Raw genomic sequence first — 19,780 nt, forward strand, 5'->3', positions numbered from 1 at the left:
ATTTATTATATAGCTAAATAATGATGTATTAAATTTTAGGGATAATATAAAAATATTTGTAAAAAAGTTTATTTTAAGCATGGCCAAAAGATTTTCTAATATAAAAGCGGTAATTGTCTTATGCACTCGTTAGGAGCCACTTGGAATGTAACTCTATGATTTGGGCCCCACAAGAAAAGAAATATTCTCTAATGGTGGAGCGTATTCAAAATAAATTTACGAGATACAATTACATGAGGTTGTATGGAGTGTACCCACTTTACCCAGTAATGTATCCAACTTTGTTTGTCTTGGGTTTGGTAAGCTACAACAAGATAGAGGTAAGGAGGGACCTTACTATCACATTATATTTTTAAGGTCCTCAGAGGTATAATATATAATGCGGAAATGTTGGAAAGACTGCCCAATAACCACTCTCGGCGTGGTAAGCGATCGCAATTGCTGGCAGTGCCTCGGACGCGTACGAACTTAATCAGAGAAGCACCATTCACGCGTGTCTTGCGAACCCTAAATATTGCTTGTGATGCAGATGTTTTTATTTGCACACTGGCTGAATTCACAAGAATTGCATTATTTATAATTAGTTATAAAATGGTTTAGTTTTTAAGTTTTGACTCGTTATGTTTATTTTATATTTTTAGTTTAGTTTCCTATTAGTATTAGTATTAAGTAAAAATAGGAAAGAAATATTTATACCTGTTATATATATTTAAAAAAAATTTACCTGAGGCATATAGTTAGACGAATCAGCCCTGGTCCCCTTGGGATAAATTCTTGACATCTGACGTTTGTTGTAGTTGACGAAGTCAATAGCCTGACTCTTGAGGTAGTTCATTCCCGTTGTTTCGGCGAAGGAAGACATGTTGTGGTGGATGTTTCGCTCTGTTTATTATTTATTAGTTTAATATCCTCTCCCAATTTGATATGGGGCAAGGTCGTTTAAGCGTTATGGTATTATGGACAAGAAGAAAACTAACATCTTTCAAACGCATTTCACAATCAAACATTTGTAATAATAAAACTGTTTTACACATATGTACGTAAACCTACAGCTAACATAAAGTATATATATGTTACAAAAAACTATATATATTATACTAAACATATAGGCAAAGATAGAATACATAACGAATACAATAAGGTTCAAACATTTACGAATGAAATAAAACAATATAATAATAATTATTAAATTATCTAATTCGCCTGTGTTGTGTGATGGTGTGAAAGTGAGGGTGTGTATGTGGAGTGTGTTCATGATGCAGGTGTTTGGATATTCTTAATACTTCTTTTAAAATAGTGCTTGTTTAGTTAGGGATTAGTGCTTACTCGACCGATACAAAATAATACTAAAATTAGAGCAAGGAGTTTTAAAGATAAGCGTCATTGGATAGAACGAATAATAAACTGTAACTCACTCTCGGCCTCCTCGAAGGAGATGAACTTGATGGGCTGCGCGTAGTTGACCATAGAAGACAGCCAGGGATGCACATTGGTGGTGGAGCCCGTGTATTGCACTGGCGGAGGGGCGTCATCGCCTGCCGCGGCCGCCTCCACCACTATTTCCTCTGGCTATAGAGGATGAAAATAGAACAAGCCTGTCACCACCGAGAGTTACGAACCATTCCAATGCACAGAAGCAGCTTTACCAGGAATGTTATAACTTCATGCCATTCATGATTCGCTAAATCGAATCGATTTACTTGAATTCCAGAGTGGAATCGAAAAGTTGATAGAATGACTCAGTTTGCTGGAATTGCACTAATAAATTGCCGATTCCAATAATTATGACCCAGTTTTGATATAAATGTTTGAGGTCCATATTCTAATTCGTATCTCAAGCCACTACCTCGTCTTGAGTACTGTCAAAAATTACCTTCTTGTCTTCTGGAAGTACAACAGCCGATGCATCCTCTTTAACCTCGTCTTCAATCACGAACTGTCCCTGCCTGAACAGCTCCAACTCCTGTTTCTCAACTTCTTGCTTTAACCGCTTGTTCTTTATCATTATTTTCTTTTTCAAAAGGCACGGTGGAGGAAGAGCCATTCCTGGCTCCAACTGAAATAAGGATTTTAAAAAACCACTCAAGTTGTGTATGCCTTCAATTTTCCTCGCCCAAAAGGCAATAAACACAAAACACGGTAAATACTTAAATCACAGCACATGGACACCCATTTTAGCGGGTGCGTAGCCAGCCTTTAAAGAATAAGTATTCTCTTTTTTAAACAACTGGAGGTTGTATCCCCAGTCGTATCTAAGTTTGTAACGTGCTACGCTTAAGCCAAGGATATTATCAGGAATCAGGAAAAGGTTGTATACGAAAAAATATTAAGAAAAAAGTCTAATAGTCGATACGGACTCAAAACACCATTCAAAAATAATTCAAGCAACCTTATTACAAATAATAACACAAGTGGACATAAATGGAGTTTACGCCAGTAACTGTTCTTTTAAGCCGATATCGTATTTTACATACAAATAATGAAGGTAGGCACAAATTAATTAATATCCGCCATCTTGTCTTTATAAATATAAAGCTATAGAGATTACTAAGACAATCGATGCAAATAGAACTAAGAGCAGGTAGAGGGATAGGAGATAGAGAATAGAATTGCTTTGATAAGAGATATTTAAAACAAGGCAGGTAGGAAAATTATATTAGGAAGCTTATTATAATTAAAAAACACTCTCTTCAAAACTCTTCCGACCCTTTCTGTTTATGCTGTCAAAGAGACAGATATATACTTTTTTTTATGTAATAGCAGGCAAACGGGCAAGAGGCTCACCTGATGTGAAGCGATACCGCCGCCCATGGACACTCACATTGCCAGAAGGCTCGCAAGTGCGTTGCCGGCCTTTCAAGAATTGGTACGCTCTTTTCTTGAAGGACCCTAAGTCGAATTGGTTCGGAAATACTTCAGTGCTTCAGCAGCTGGCTGGTGGTGCGCGGCAAAAACTGCCTTAGAAAACGCTCAGTTGTGGAACGACGGACGTCGAGGTGATACGGATGGTATTTTGTAATTTGCCTTGACGTCCGATAATGAAACTCAGCTGCGGGTATTAGACCGAACAACTCTTCTGAACACTCCCCATGGTAAATGCGGTAGAAGATGCAGAGGGACCCAACATCTCTACGCAACGCCAAAAACTTTCTTTGAGACGGTTGAATTCGGTTATTATGAACTTACAGGCAGGTTAAGCTCATTAAGTTTCCTGAAGTTAAAATTCCTTATACTAACCGGATAATCAGGCAGCGGCTCCTTCATAAGCAGATCTCCAAGAATTTCATCGCAGTACTTGGCTAACTTGTACTGCTGGGCCTTACAGCAGTGGTTCTCAAAGGATAGTATCACCGGATAATCTGACGTCACAAAAGCTGTGTCTCTCAAAGCGTATATCACGTCTTTGAATAAAATGTCAGTGCACATGGCCATTCCGTGAGTTATTATTGGCTCCTCGTCTTCACCTTTGCCGTCCCAGCAGTCGAGTTCGACGCAGCTGCAAGATTTTTTTGAGGGTGACCCAGAGATTTAAAATTATATGATGAAATGAAGAATGCAATAGGAAATTTAGGTAGAGTTTTTTTTTTCTTAAAGTTTAGGTTTGCTCGGTAACCACCTACTAAGATGAGGTAGGGTATTGGAATGTCCATCGAATTATACAAATAGCTGTGTTAATATGAATTTGTATTTTTTTATCGGCCTCAGTACCCTGTAACTTCCAATTGCGATACCGCACGATCCTGTTACGACGTGCATACCAGCGTCGCTATCACATATTTAAGTTACAGAATACTGACACTGGATTAGAAACTGCAAGCCACTAAGAAGCGCAAGATTTGGAGATGGTCCTAACACCTAACATGTTACACGTTACACTCACGCACTCACACTCAGTAACTCGATAAACTTTTCTTTAATGAAATTGACAAGTAGGTTCATAGAGTTGAGATTTTGTGATGAAAAGGTTTCCAAATCTTTCATCGTAATACATTTATATAATGAATTACATTTTGATTTTTCATCTCATATGTCAAAAATATATTGGACACGTGGAAAGCACACTTAGAAAGTCTCGGTTTGGCTTTGCCCTACGGTATGGGGACACTTACCGACATCCAGCCAGCAAAACCTGTCTATACATTTCAACAGAACTCTTTCCACCAAACTGACGACCAGATAAATACGTATTATGGGATGAATTTATGTAATAGTGGGATAGAGGCTGGTCCATTTCCATGTAGAAGTCCAGACGGTCGAGAAACACTGGAGCGTTCTCGTCCGACATAAGATATCGGATGAGACCGTCTTTTGTAAGGCACTCTGGAAATAGATATTTAACGTGATTTACGCACGCTTAGTATAAAATACTGTTTTCTTTTTAGTGATGGAGGCAAACGGGCAGGAGGCTCACATAGTGTTAAGTGATAACGCCGCCTATGGACCCTCACATTGCCAAAGGGTTCGCAAATGCGTAGCCGGTCATTTAAGAATTGGCACGCTCTTTTCTTGAAGGACCCTGAAGGAAGGAGAAGTCGTAAATAGTAATGGTGCGCGGCAGTAAGTGTCTTAAAAACGCTCTGGGACAACGGACGTCGAGGTGATACGGATGGTATGTTGTGTTAGTAATACGAACAACTCCTCTGAATACTCTATATGCTATATGCGGTAAAAGACATCTCTATGCTGGGTAAGTGACTGGTCATCAATTTCATGCTCCATATTATTATTGTAATCACCACCACCACCGATCTTAACAATATAACAAATAGTTTTCGTTTTTTTTTTAACCCAGTAATTCCGTCAAGAAGACCTTAGTACCCTTAGGTAATTTAAGAAAAGAGCGTACCAATTCTTAACAGGCCGGCAACCATCTTGCGAGCCATCTGGCAATGTGAGTCCATGGGCGGCCTCCTGCCCGTTTGCCTCAAAAAAATTGATATTTTTAATTTTAGTTTTTTGAGCTTTCTCCTCATAATTTTAGCATGATTTAATTAAATTTAAATCAGAAAACTGGCAAAAAGATCCTACTTCGCAATTATGATCTGGTCAAAAACTCTCATGAAGCTTTTATGTTATCTTATTTATTATCTGTGGCTAAATAAAAAAAATCAAATAAGTTTTAAAGTGAAACTACGAATTTATGTATTTATTATCTAATTAAATTAAATATTTTTTTTATATAAGTGCTTCTTGTAATAAAGATAAAATTAACATAAGAATGTTGCAACTTCCGCGACTTTTTTTTTAATTGAAGAAAAACTCAATTTACGACTTAAGTGAGAAAGCGTGTTTCGACATTTTAATGAACCAGTTACAGAATACTATAAAAGCGTTGTAATTAAAACATTACATAGGTACATTTTTATATTATATAAAACTTTACTTTACACAAGAAATTTATTTTTATAGAACAGTGGGAAAACTGTTAGCTTTAGCTGTTAGCTGTTAGGAGTCAATAGCCGGGCCTTTAATAGCTCTCTTCTTGAAGAATCCTAAGGCTAATTGTTTCGGAAATACTCAGTGGGCAGCTTCATCTCTTTCTTTTTCTTTCGCATATGCGTGGCCAAAACTGCGTTAAAAATGCTTAGTATACATATACAATACGAATGTATTATATACATAATACATTACAAATATACAATGTTAACGTTGGCGTTATAGACTATAGATTTATTTCCGCGTTTATACGTAAGAGTAATACTATTTTAAAGTACGCATCATACTTTTTGAAATTTGTGAGAGATTAAAAGAAATTATACTCACTAGCAATTTTTGCTTCATCATTCTGTTCGTAAGTTTCGATAATCTCCACTGCTCGCTTGTCTTCGTACAGTGGGTAAAGAATTTCATTGAGTCTCGGGTCACGCTGCTTCTCATTCAGGAAGTTGACGAATTGATCCAAATTGATACGATCCGATTTGCCTTGAGTTCTATAAAATTTCGTATGAACTCTTTAGAAATAGGTTAATACACAGCGTACAGGAGATGTATGTTCCCCGACCTGAGCACTAAAAAGCACCCATAGGAACTTCCTATTCCTACTCATTTAGAGATAACTTTCTTATCAACATTAAAAATTATTTTGATGAAACTTGAACTGACCCCGTTGTTGGAATATACTTTTATAGAAATTTCATAATACATTAAACTCAAACAGACCCTTTAAAGACTTCCCCCATGATTCATTAATGAGACCACTAATATGTCAACTTCCTTACAACAAATTGTCGAATAATATATTTGACTGTAAATTGTATAAAATAAAAATATAGCCAGACAAATAATATAACATATTGTTCAACTCTAATGTCAGAAACTGGTGTTCATCTAAATTTGTCTAACGCATCGAGAAAATAACGCATAGTTATAACTTCATTAAAGTATCGCACATCATTAAATACAATAACTGTACTGATAAGGGAGAAAAAAATGCAACTTTTAATGAGCTGACTCGCAGAGCATTTCTGCGTTGATTTTCACTGAATTACGAAATATTGTATGACATAAACAACACGGCCCCGATACGTAATAGCAGTTCCACATGGACCATGAAGACGAACGATTTTTGTTATATAAAACGTACTACTTACATGGTCCGAAACAATTCTTCAATATCATTTCTGGGGCAGATCTTATGATACAGGGCGTAGAACTTATCAAATGTGAATGCTTCTCGTTCCATAGCCTCATTTTTCCCGGAAGGAAGTCCGAGTTCCGAGAGACATTGGTAAACCAGCTTTTCCGTTTTCCCTGAAGCGAATGTTCGCGCGACCACCTTAACTGGCACCTTGCCTTTGGGATCCGTGAGGAAACTTAGACGCATCCAGCTAGAATTTTCAAAGTTACTTTAACAAGAAACAAACGGGCTGGAATGCATTTGGATGTAATAATATTTATACGTAAATGATGATATGTTGGTGTTTATACCTTAAATAAATGTACTTGTGTTACAATCTATAAACAGGACTATTACTAAACATACTACCCATACCAAGCCATACTATTTAAAACACAAAATAAATATAAAAAACGACATAGAACAACCATAGGAAAATCTCCTCCTATGTGTCTGTCTTCTTTTATCATAGCATAAACAAATTCTCAGGATGAACCGACGTTTTTATTCGTTACAGGACTTTCTAATGAGTTTTTTTACAACCAGTACATGAGGCTGATAAAGCTTTTATGGATGAAATAAACATGACATGTGTGTGTCATAGTAAAAAGATTAGATTTAATAAAGCACGAACTGCTTTGATCCGAAACAAAATCATTGTAGCTTATTATTTAGGGATAACATAAAGATACGCCTGAGGAAAAAATGTCTTGTGACAGCTGTATGATTTTTTCTGGATAAACGAAAAAATCTAGTTATTTGATTAAATATTTTATTGAATCTTACGATGTTTTAAACGAAAAATGTCGATTGATTTGATAGTGATAAAAAAATGAAAATGGTTTTACAGAACACACACAGGCTCACGTTTTTTTACGTAATACCGACGAATGACTTCTACAAATTGACTTGATAATTTCTTTTTTGTAAGGCCCTGAGTCGAATTCATTATTTTCGCATCATTAATCTAGAAACAAAAAAAAACCCCAAAAATGTTATCTGCTACCTATATATATGCCAGAATAATTAAAATAATCCACTCCGCTCTATAACCTATGTTTATCTTATCGCCTACAGCATAAGTTACCAAAGCCATAAAAGGTGAAAAGTAAATGTATAATTTTTTGTCTGCCAAAATTTAATCAAGGTAACAAAGGGCCGCTTACAAAGAGAAATTCCCAATTTGCAAAACAATTGTTTTGCTTCAATTTATTTTCATCTAATTTGAAGCATTTTCGTAAATATTGTTACACAAACAGGAAAATCTTTTTCCCTTATGCGTATTTGTATATGTTTTGACAGTTTGAAATATTTTACTTCGGATCACGACTATCAGAATTTAATTTAAGTGAAATGTGCCCGATTGAAGGGTACTCCTGTCCAGGAAGTGCCTATTTATCCACCGCTTAAATGAACCCATATTATACTATCTAGGGAAGATGGAAGGGGGCAAGGAGTTTCACTCCTTTGCTGATTTTATAATAAACCAAATCGTGCAGGGCGGCACCTGGGGATGTCAACCTGTAGTCACACAATGTGATTGCGTATGAATCAGTTTTTTATGAGTGCTTCAACCACCGTTATATATTCAAACTAATTTTGTATATGGCGAACCATAGTTCTAGCAGCGAACACAATACATCATCATACTTACTGCTTCATAAGACTCGTCCTCGGACAGACATTGTTAATTTTGTTATTGTGAGTTATGTGCCGCAACCCTTCTTTCCACACCTTGACAAAGACATGCAATGACCCTTGTATAATATATCTAGCCTTTGAAAGTCAAAGTAAATTTAAAAGTTGTATGAGCGATGCGCGATTTTCATCGAATAAGAAGGGAATTGTATTTCTGTTTTTATTAACATCATACGCGATCTGAAACTTCTTAAACTGGTAAAGGTAATTCATATGAAACATTTATTGCGTTTTTAATTTGTTGTTTTAGAACTATTGAGGTAAAAAGAACGATATGTTGTGTGGAAATAGAATTTAATTCCTAAAAAGGGTTATAAAAAACTTTATTAAAAAAAAAAAACAATAGATCAGCACAACCTTTTTAGGTCTGGGCTAAATCTGAATTTATGCATCTGATTCATCATGATCATTTGGCAATCTAAAAGGCAAGTACGTGATCAGCCTCCTGTGTCTGGCACATGTACGAGCGAATGTTAAATGCGCAAATAGAAAAAAAGTCCATTGCACAGTCGGAGATCGAACCGAGTCGCACGCTGAAGCCACAAAGCTAACACTGCTAATTTCAAATTTATATTATATATTATTCTAAAATATTTCAATTTAAAAGCCACGTTACGCCTATTTAAAATATACGCTTCATATTCGTCACGTTTAAAATACAACGATAAATTTGGACTTTTAAACTTTCAAACCCTAGCTCTATTTGAATTTTAAAACTGCCATCTGTGTAAACGTTGATTACCATCTCATACATTATACAAAGGTCAGATAAAAAATAAAATAAACAGTTAACCAACACTGGATGAAACTGTGATGCTTTGATCTAGAAACTTGAATCCATCGAAAAGCCACTTTATGTGGAATATTTGAAACGTTAACCATACAAAGCACACAGTAAAATATATTTTAATTTCCTGGAATCTATTAAATTTTCGCCATTTTTGGTAACATTGGCTAACTGTTAAAAACATGCAAAGTTTTGAAACACAACGAGGCGTTATTTAAACAATTAGTAACAAGTTTAGGCCATGCGAAAGCTTTGCAGAGCAAAGGACGGGTACCATTAAAACTTTTACGTCTTAGCGTGCTTATAATTCGACACCATTAGATTCGAGGCATGGAAGAATAAATATAAGTATTTATTTATTGCTTGCAACACTTTGTAAAATGTTAAATGAAATTTTAATAAGTAATGACTATTGCATAATTGACATTGCATTGTTGACACAGACTAGTCAACAGATCTTTATTATTCATATTTTTTCTGTATGATTTTGCGTCACCGTCCTTTACTCCAATTAATTTGCGAGCCTCAAGTGTCCCAAACTTACTGTTTCTTGAGACAAGTCATGGGGCAAACGTTGTTGGCTTTCACGTTGTGGGTGATCTTTCTCAAGCCCTCCAACCAGACCTTGACATTTTTTTAAAATTTTAAACCACCTGATACTCTATAACTCTCGATAGCGAATTTCAAATTATTGTACCGCGCTATATACACCGAAATTCCATACTAAAGTATCCGTTATAGAAAGTTACATAATACCGAGGCTGCAATAATATTTTGTTAAATGTAGTACAAGACTTTAGGATGAAAATTCATAAGCGAGACTAAACCCTGAGTATGACTTGTCAAAAACATATTGATTTATGACAGTAGCCATACTTGGAGCTAAGACTCCTTTCTTACCCTCAGTTTCACAGGGTCCGCTAAAAACTTATTGATTAGTAAATTGATCAAGAGTTTTTAAATATATTAAAAGACGTTTCTTCTCATTTATAAAATTTAAATGTATTGTTTTTATATAAATAAATCTAATTCTATCGTTTTAACTGAAGTAGTCTACTGTCTCTTTTCTTTGTAGACACAATGTGAAAGAGACGAAAGACTACTTCAGTTGAGGAATTTTTAAATAGGAACATATGCCGGAAATCTAGAGTGAATTTTATTAAATGTAATAACGGGCAAAGGCTCGTCTTGTGTTAAGTGATAACTCATGGACACACCCGCATTGCCAGAAGGCTCGCAAGTTCGATGCCTTTTAAGATTTTCAACGTTATTTTCTTGGAGGACCTTAGTCGAATTGGTTCGGAAATATTTTTTTAGCTAGTTCAAAATAGTGCTGGTGAGCGGAAAAAAACGCTCAGTTATGGAACAAAATGGAAAAGAATCTATCAATAGTTACCTTGGCAGTATTTGCATCAGGACAGACTACGTGTTGATAGTTGATGTTGATATAATCCGTACCACTGCATATGGTTAACGATTTGTCCTCTAATTGGTTTCCATGTTTGGTCGTTAGTTTGTCGTTCAATTTCGTGTCCTGAAATCGTTGAGCAAAATAAGAGCTACGAATTCAAATGCGATACAAACAGAATTTAAACATCAAACAATCACAGATCGCGAGTGTGTTGTCAGCCTTCATTATATAAATAATACATTTTTGTCTTTTGTTAACATGGCTTTTACACATTAAGAAAACACTTTGCAAGATGCAGGTATATATAAACTGGATTGCGATGGTGGCTTGTCTTATATAGGGCAAACTAAACGCAATATTTCCAGCAGACTCAAAAACACATTGCGGACATAAGACATAGACGACACACAAATTCAGCAGTCTGTGAACACACACTAGACAGGCCTAATCATTACATACGCTTTGACCAACCGAAAGTACTTGCGAAAGAAAAAAGATTCTTCCCAAGATTGGTACGCGAAGCCATTGAAATAAAAAAAAACACCCCAATTTCAATAGATAAGACGGCCTATCAAACACCTGGGATCCAATAATATCCAAATTAAAACCCCAAGACAAACAATCCGCAAAAATAGAGGACACTGTGAGTAATTTCTGCAAAAACCCGTCATCTTTTAGTCGATACCAACTCCGGGGAAATCAATACAGATAACACAACTTTCTCTACAGCTGTGATACTTTTGACATTCAACGCCTATTGTCTTCAGTCACCGAGACCACGCACGCTGTAAAGCACGCGAAACGTCGGAAAAAATTTAAAATTATTAGTTTATAATAATAATACATAGCTTCAATCCGTTTATATATTAACGTAATTAATTAATAGATATTAGACGAAGATACTCAAGGTAATGTGTTCTAAAGAAGCTTTCACCCAGGACGCTTCTTCAAGCTTCTTATCCAGTCTTTTAGACAAGAGGTCACCTGATGCCTTTCTACTTTTGTATAATTGGTTATTTTCTTTGTTTTTTTTGCGCTCCCAGAACTTTCAAATCATCATTATTGATGTCTGCCTACTTTCTTAATATTATTTTACAGAATTATAAAAACTTTTCTATTCTGCACGAATGCATTATGAGGCTTTTACCTTTGGCACTCCTCCAGATCTGATGTCGCTGACTTGACACAGTTCTATCACGTCGCCATCCTGAAACCAAACAATGCAAGAATAATGCATCAATCTTTTGAACGATCATTTTAGATGTTAAATAAAAATATTAAATCATTGTATTTATCGTTTTCTTAATTAAGTTTTGAATAATTATTTTATGTTGTGTAATCATGACAATTCATTAAAACAACAATGTCAATATCTTGATTGTGAATTACATTCGCTATTTAAAAGGAAACAAAAACGGAAGGAAGTCTTTAGTACTAGGATCTTACAATAATTTCCTGCGACACATGAACTCAACTTCCGCTATTTCCTTTAGTATAGCATTTAAGCATATGTTCAACGATGTGTTGAACGGACGTTTGCGGATTGCGTTTGCAACGGGCAAAAGGCAGCGATTTTAAATGATACCGACGCCCATGGACACTCTCAATCTCAGGATTTTGAGTGCGCTGCTGGCCTTATAAGGATTGGTACGCCTATGTATAGTTTAGGAAATACCACGATAGACAGCTAGATATAGAATCTACATAGCGGTAATGCCCGGAAAAAATCGAGAAATAGGTTAAGTTGGAATTTTATATTCTGCCGCAACTGGCTGGTTTTTTTTTAATTTGACAATAACGTTATTAATACTCATTAAGACATTTTTATACTGTGGCATTAATTAATGTAAATAAATTAAATTATGCCAAAGCAAACATTGTTACTACCTTTTACAATCAAATTTAAGCTTGACAATATCTAAACTCAATACGCCATGAAACCATAAATAATTCAACTGATAATTTTATATATTTAAACGATTATATACATTGCATTACTATATATGTTTTAATCAATTACTAGTTCATTATCTTTCAATCAACGTTTAATTAAAAATCATTCGTCGTATTCGAACAAAATAGCCAGTATTATCGGGACATATTATATACATCGCTCAGTTGACGTCCGACCTACATACTAACATTGTTATCCGAGGCATTATAGGTGAGCTATGTTTGCTCACTTATAACGCGAATCATTTTAGAGGGATTTCTGTAGAGCAGTATTTTTAATTTGTTTGTGCTTTGGTCCTTAGCCTTTCTAAAATTTTTATGCACCCTATGTGACCTACATAACTTTTAATATTAAAAGTTTTAAGAAACTACTAGGAAGTTGTTAACGAAACGCAGCATGAAAATTTTCAAAACATATAACGAATATCTGAAGTTCTAATTCTATATAATTTAATACATAATTAAATAGCCCCCTTCCTTACAATCAAACTGCCCCACTGTGGGGCGTACTGGGCCCCACGTTGGCAAACACTAGTGTAGAATAGTTACAATTGCCACTTATACTAGGCAAACTCTCTCAGTATACCTAGACATTCAAATTTCTTGGAACTTAATATAGATTTGTTGCTCAGGGATAATGTTCTATCGTAAAGGGCCCTTGGGTTGAATGCCTTTTTATAATATTGGGATTTTAATTTACTGACCCCCGCGCCGGGGCAACGATTTAAAAGTGACGCGGGGAGTGTTGGTTGAATGCTTTGGCCAACCCCTTAAGGGTGTGTGGAGGGCTAATGTGTTTTTAGTGGGTAAGGTCTGGCTACCACTCTGAAGAGTTTGCTTTGAATGTAGAAACAGCCCCACAGAGGCATTTACACCTCAAGAATAGCGTCGTAATAAAGATTGTTGTCGTAAAGAAGTCTAGCCGCTAGTAACATCATAAATCGTAAGACTATGATCAAAGCTCATATGGTTCATGTTCTATGGCCTTTTTTCCATTTATTTAAGAAAACGAAAGAAAATTCCCCATCAAATTTTCCAATTACACATAAGTCCACATCTCAAGCTACTGTTAATTAAATAAATGTAACACAGTTCTTTGATCTTCATCTAATTGGATATTTTCTTCTCCTAATGAGGCAGCCTCCGTTCTGGACCTATTTAAGTAATTATATACTTTAGATGCTGTTAATTTGATATATTTGGTGTAAAAATGTATTGCCCGGTTATTTAATGTATTTATTTAAAAAGAGCAGACTAACCAAACGCATACAAATACAGAACAAACGGCATACAAAAACTCAATAACTCAAAATGACAAGTGTGCACAACATGTGCACAAACATTACAATGATAAAGAGAACATTAATTATGCAATAAAATTAAAAGATTATAAACAACATCAAGTAATACAAGTTTGCAATTTAAAAATGTAAAATTACTTTGCAATTGTAATAATTATTGGAGACGAATCAACGATACTGCATGGTTATACAACAGTTGTGTTGGCGTAGCGGCTTCAGCATGCGTCTCTCGTCCGGAGGTCGTAGATTGGATCCTCGACTATGCACCAATGGACTTTCTTTAATGCGCACTGCATTAAACATTCGCTCGAACGGTGAAGGAAAACATCGTGAGAAAACCGGTTCGCCTTAGACCCAAAATGTCGACGTGTCAGGCACAGGAGGCTGATCACCTACTTGCCTATTAGATTGATAAATGATCATGAAACATATACAGAAATCTGAGGCCCAGACCTAAAAAGGTTGTAGTAGTATTTTATTTGTTTAATGTATGGTTATATAATATTATAACCACTCTGAGGGCGAAGTAAAGTTAAATAAATAATTCTTGAATAAGTAATATACAAGACTATTGTTATATATGTCAGTGTAGACGACACTTTGACAGTTCCAGATAGCTGTAACTAGGTCATCTCGGATGCGCCATTGTGCTTTGATGTACCATTGAATAAATGCTCCACATCGATTTCTATGTTTATGATTGCCAGAATGATAAGTGTCAAGTTATAAAGTGTGACGCTCAGTGGTTAAAGTTCGATTCTCAACAAATCGAACTCCGGATCAACGGATTTATTACTCGTTCTGTATAGGAAAACTTCACAAAGAAAATGGTATTTCTTTGACGAAAACAACCAATATGTAACAGGCACAGAGGCCTACCTAGCTTTAATGTCCAAATAAACGTAGCAAATCTGAACTCTAGGAAATGAAAGAAGAGATGAAGCGCCACTGGATTGCCATTGAAGAAATATCTCGGAATTCCAGGAATTGCTATTACTAAAAATTATAAAGCGTAAACTTTATGGGACAAGTTTCTTTTAAACATTTTCAATTATTTAACTCCCTTAAGCGAATTATATTTACGCGATCACTAGGATCAGAAGGCAGCAGGATGGTGTAAAACCTCCCCTTTAAGGGACCTTATTTGCTTAAAGTATAGCTAGTGGTCCTGGCCTCTTCCGCTGGGCTCGGGCGACTGCTTTGGAAATATCTTCATGATATTTATGGGAGAGTAGGAGCCGGCTGTCCGCCGCGTTACCTTATCCTTATCTTACTGACTTATTTGACAATTCTATAGCAGAGTTTTTTCAGCTGTGATCTGTGCTCGATCAAGATGTTGGATAGCCCATCCTCGGATACGCATATGCCAGTTTCGGGTTTCAAATTTCATCTGGATCTTTCGATGTCGGACAGTCAAGAAGTTAATTAATCACCGTTTGGTTTGTTCTTTCGTCACAGTCGCACGCGGGGCTTGTCTTCAGTTTGAAACTGTGTACTCGTATGTGTGTGTGTGTGTGTATTCGGTCAAGTGATACATCAAAGACTATAGAGTCAGTTCATCGACATCCGAATGGTAGACGAAATAAAACGCATGGAATTAGACGTTATAGCCTATTTCAGTTTATGTTTCTCTTTAATCCATTAGCCCATTGTAGTTTCAATTACGTTGCAAGTACAATTGATTTATGACTCATACACGATAGAAACGGATTTGCGAATTGAGTACCGCAATGCTCCAATAAAACTTTGAGGTAAACACAATTACATCAGGCCAATATATCTGCCTAGATGCCAAGCCAATCTTAGATTCGTTACAAAACAAAAGGCGGTTAATGGGAAATCGCTTTACAGTCAGTCTCGTATTCAAACATATTTAGTTGTTATAATATTTATTACGTTAACTTGAAACATCTAATAAAACCTATTCCCAATGCCTACATTGTCAAGAAATTTGTTGATTATAATATTCTATTAGTGTTACTAAGTGAATAAACGTGAGTATAAGATATTATTTAAAGCCTCAGAAGTATTATATTGGAAATTATTATGCTTAGAAAAACTAAATTATTGTATACTTTATAGACCTTACAAAAATTATTTTATTTATCAAGCAACTTAACTCAAACCCTCCTTATCGTATACGTGCTAATACAGTGGCGCTACAACCTTATTAGGTCTGGGCGTCACACTCCTGTTTCTGTTTTATGATTATTTGCGAAAGGCAAGTAGGCAGCCTCCTGTGCCTGACACACGCTGTCGACTTTTTGGCATGGCAAGGCGGTTTCCTCACGATGTATTCCTTCATCGTTCGAGCGAATTTTAAATGCTCACATAGAAAGAAAATACAATGATGCACAGTCAACACTGCTCTCAACACGTGCTAAATACTAAGGCAATAAAAAGACATAGAAACATAGAAATTATGCGTCAAAAATTGCGTAACTCAATTACGTTAGCTTTGATCGAGTGATGAAGTCAAGGAGGTCATAACGTGATTCCTTTGATTGAAGGGTGCGAGTAAGTCAACAGTGTCGAGCCATGTGATGTATTAAAGGGGATTTTAGAGACGTAATATAATTAAGTTTACTGACATCAAGATCTATTCAACTGTGTGTTTAAAATTTGCTAGTATAGGCATGAACAATGTTCTTTCGCGTGCGCTTTATATAGCATATATAAAAACTTTTTGTACGCCTACAACATATTTTTTTTTATAGAACAGGAGGCAAATGGCTCTCGAGTCATTAAACGTGTTTTTAGAGAGTTGCGTATTTGAGAATTATATAATTCACAAAAAACGTCTTGTTATAACTTTAAAATGTGCTTATGTGGCAATAAGTCTGAGCGCTGAACGTCAATCTATATAAACATGTCAGTGAGTAATTCAATTTGAGTCTCACGTATCACGGACGTATCAGACGATTGACACTTGCATACGTGATGATTTGCGTAGGTTGCATTTGTATGAGATGAAATACATTTTGTATACAATTGTTTATTTATTGAATTATTGAATTCTGGAAACTGTAATTTATACACACCTGTAGAAAATTGAACAATGAAGATTATTTTATAATTTTACTCTTGTCTCCGTTAAGTAATGAATGATCGAAATCTTAAATGGTATTTCACTGCCCCACACTTAAGTTCAAAGGAATTAATCAACCGTTAGACTTTATAACATTGACAACTTTATTATTTGAATGCAATTACATCGTACAAGAGTTATATTATAAAACTAGCCCGCCGTAGAACGCGTTTTGGTCAAAGCTCACCAACATCCAGATTAAGCTTCCTGATAAATAAATAGTTTTTTGTATTTTTTTTTTGATTAGTAACTGTTTTGTTTTATATTTGTATGGTCTCTACGTGTATGACATGTTTGCCTTTAAGTGCTTGTCACATAAAAAATTGTATTTTGTGGTATTTTAGAAATATGTCAGTGAGCCGAGCATTGGCAAGCGTTTATCAATAAAATAAAAAATTAGCAAAGAAGCCATAGATTCGAGGTAAAAGAACACAAAACAGCTCGACTCCGTGGTGTACGGCGTAACTGTCGACCTGGTCTGTTTAGGATCTCCGAAAGTCGTACCATTTTAACAGGCAATTGAAGTTTAAGCACTAATTTGTAAAAATGTGACAGTATTTTTTTTTCAACGCCGATAAAGAAGTTTCAATTCAATAAATACCATAATTACACCCAAGTATTAGAAAAATAGATATAATTACTTACTTTTTTTTAGAAAATTACTGGAATTACAATTAAAATAAACCCTTTGAAATCTAAAAAAACAAATATATATATAAATAATTTATAACGTAACTATGGAGTGTTACAAATAAATAAGGGTGCTATAGAAAAACGGTCAAGTCTAGTGATGGGAGTAAGTCCGCTTAAACGACATGCTATCTCTACTCCGCTAGAGAAAGTACTCTTCGAATCAAGCGTGGTAGGGACAGGAAAAAAATGGCGCGTAACGGAAAAGTGTGAAGGTATTTTTTTTCCAAAATGAAGTTTCACTTCAAAAATCTAGTGATTGAACTAATGTTTGGATTGTTATTTAAACGAACTCAAGTCACCATGCTTTTTAACCACGATTACAAAAAATATATAACAATTAATAATATACTGAAAAATTTCGACTACAATCATTGTTATTTTTTTTATATACCTAATACAATTTTGCTCTAGTAGGTCTCGAATAATGCAATAGGGCTAGAATACATACTTTTCCTTCACTTTTCCAATAAATGAAGAAGCCATACTCGTCGACTTTGAAAAGGCATTCTTTTTCCAATTCCGTGTTGTCTTTTTCTTCGGTCCATCTGTCGAATACAGCTCCCTGCAAGTATTCAAGAAAATAATTGTAAGTCTCTCGGTAAAGATCGAAACTTCCGGTTACTGACGATAATATATAATATAGGTACTACTTATGGAAGGTATATTTTATTTTAAGTTACCATCTATATTTTATTTCTTAAAAAAATATACAAAATCTTATGTGACGATGAAAAACAAATTAGTTACAATTTCAACGTCCAGCAAAGCGTCTACAATCATTACAATAATATTATAATACAAAATGAGGAAAAACAATTAAATCATCAAGATATGGAATGATAATATAAGTAGAGCAGCTGGCTCTATGTGGCTACGTAAAGCTAGACACTGAGAGGAGTGAAAGAGGAGGCCTATGTCCAATGACAAACTGTTACATAGAAATTAACTTACCATTATGGTATGATGGTGATAGGTACAAATATTTATAAATTATATTTTGGTTTTGAACTTTGAATTGTAATCGCGTCTTTTTTATGTTTACATTTTAATGCACATAATAAATAAAAAAAAGGCTTCTTTTCTAATATAAAAATTTTCTTTACATTCATTCGTTCTTTTGTCACGATAAATAAAATTAAAATAAAATGTACAGTTTTAATTTCTTACGAATAAAGTCCAAATTCAAGGTTTATATTAAATAATATAATAGTAAAATTTACCAATAGTAATTATAAAAAATGGCAAGTATGTATGTATGTCTTGTATGATGAACAGATATTTAAAGATATAATTTATCAATATTGTTTTAACGGTCATCATCACCTGAGTGAAATATTATTTCAATAATAATAATAGCCTTAATTGCTGTAAAATACTTATCCTAGTACATAAAAATGTCTAGTACTATTAAAACTAATAGCTAATCGGCAAGCAAGTTAATTTATATGTTACAGTTTGTCATTGGACATAGGCCTCCTCTTTCACTCTTCTTAGTATCTAGATTTACGTAGCCACATAGGGCCAGCTGCTCTACTTATATTATGTCTCCATGTTTTCTTTTGTCATAGCGAGGAAGCCATTTCGATGAAAGTATATAATACAAGTCACTGTAACGTACATATTGACTTCTATTACATATTATCTATTATATAGTTGACATTGGCATTGGTTTTACGTAAAATGACGAACTAACTAAAAACCTTGGTCCTACGTAATTTGTTTCCGACTATTCTCAAAAATAATCTAACAATATATTCTAGTTGTGTATATAAAAAGCATTAAGAGAAAATTTTATTGAATTCAATTGCCATAAAAACAAGACTTCCGCACTTATAACATTAGTATGGAATGGATTGGAAGCTCACTACAGCTATAAAAGACGTTTATAACCTCAGTGTATCCAAGGCATTGCATTCTAAACAAATGCGTCGCTTGATTCCCGTGGCCCCTTCCTATGATCCGTGCCAAGTTCTTATAAATTTATAAAAGCAAAATGATTCCTGTACTTTTAAAATGGTTCTACCTTTATGCCTTTGGTCATATGTGTCGCAAGGCATAGAGTTTTGACAATATATAGTCGTACGGTGTACGCTTAACTGTAAATACGCTCGTCCGGTAAACGTTGCTTAAAAAACCAGATTTTACGAATTTTTATTTGCGTCTTAGCGTATTATATCATGAAATTGAGAGGACAGGAGGCATTTTAATAGGATGACAAACCGCTTCGATGATC

At 34.9% G+C, this 19,780-nt stretch overlaps 1 protein-coding gene across 5 annotated transcripts in view; it reads right to left on the reverse strand.

Annotated features, from left to right (window-relative positions):
* LOC123707048 (1-phosphatidylinositol 4,5-bisphosphate phosphodiesterase) overlaps nucleotides 1-19,780 on the reverse strand; it is a 44,980-nt gene that overhangs the window by 7,837 nt on the left and 17,363 nt on the right. For 2 of the 5 annotated variants that reach the window (XM_045656818.1, XM_045656835.1), the window contains exons 3-13: nucleotides 17,996-18,109; nucleotides 11,660-11,719; nucleotides 10,498-10,635; nucleotides 8,271-8,350; nucleotides 6,591-6,827; nucleotides 5,764-5,930; nucleotides 4,110-4,320; nucleotides 3,238-3,496; nucleotides 1,874-2,056; nucleotides 1,416-1,569; nucleotides 725-882 (exon numbers count right to left, since the gene is read on the reverse strand). In XM_045656818.1, the coding sequence (XP_045512774.1) occupies nucleotides 725-882; nucleotides 1,416-1,569; nucleotides 1,874-2,056; nucleotides 3,238-3,496; nucleotides 4,110-4,320; nucleotides 5,764-5,930; nucleotides 6,591-6,827; nucleotides 8,271-8,350; nucleotides 10,498-10,635; nucleotides 11,660-11,719; nucleotides 17,996-18,109 (1,761 nt within the window). Of the gene's footprint in view, nucleotides 1-724; nucleotides 883-1,415; nucleotides 1,570-1,873; nucleotides 2,057-3,237; nucleotides 3,497-4,109; nucleotides 4,321-5,763; nucleotides 5,931-6,590; nucleotides 6,828-8,270; nucleotides 8,351-9,645; nucleotides 9,726-10,497; nucleotides 10,636-11,659; nucleotides 11,720-17,995; nucleotides 18,110-19,437; nucleotides 19,708-19,780 lie in introns of those variants that run through there. The other 3 variants (XM_045656842.1, XM_045656826.1, XM_045656850.1) reach the window with 3 other exon arrangements.

The sequence above is a fragment of the Pieris brassicae genome, chromosome 1 (assembly GCF_905147105.1).
Source record: "Pieris brassicae chromosome 1, ilPieBrab1.1, whole genome shotgun sequence".
In the NCBI taxonomy this organism is placed as follows: domain Eukaryota; kingdom Metazoa; phylum Arthropoda; class Insecta; order Lepidoptera; family Pieridae; genus Pieris; species Pieris brassicae.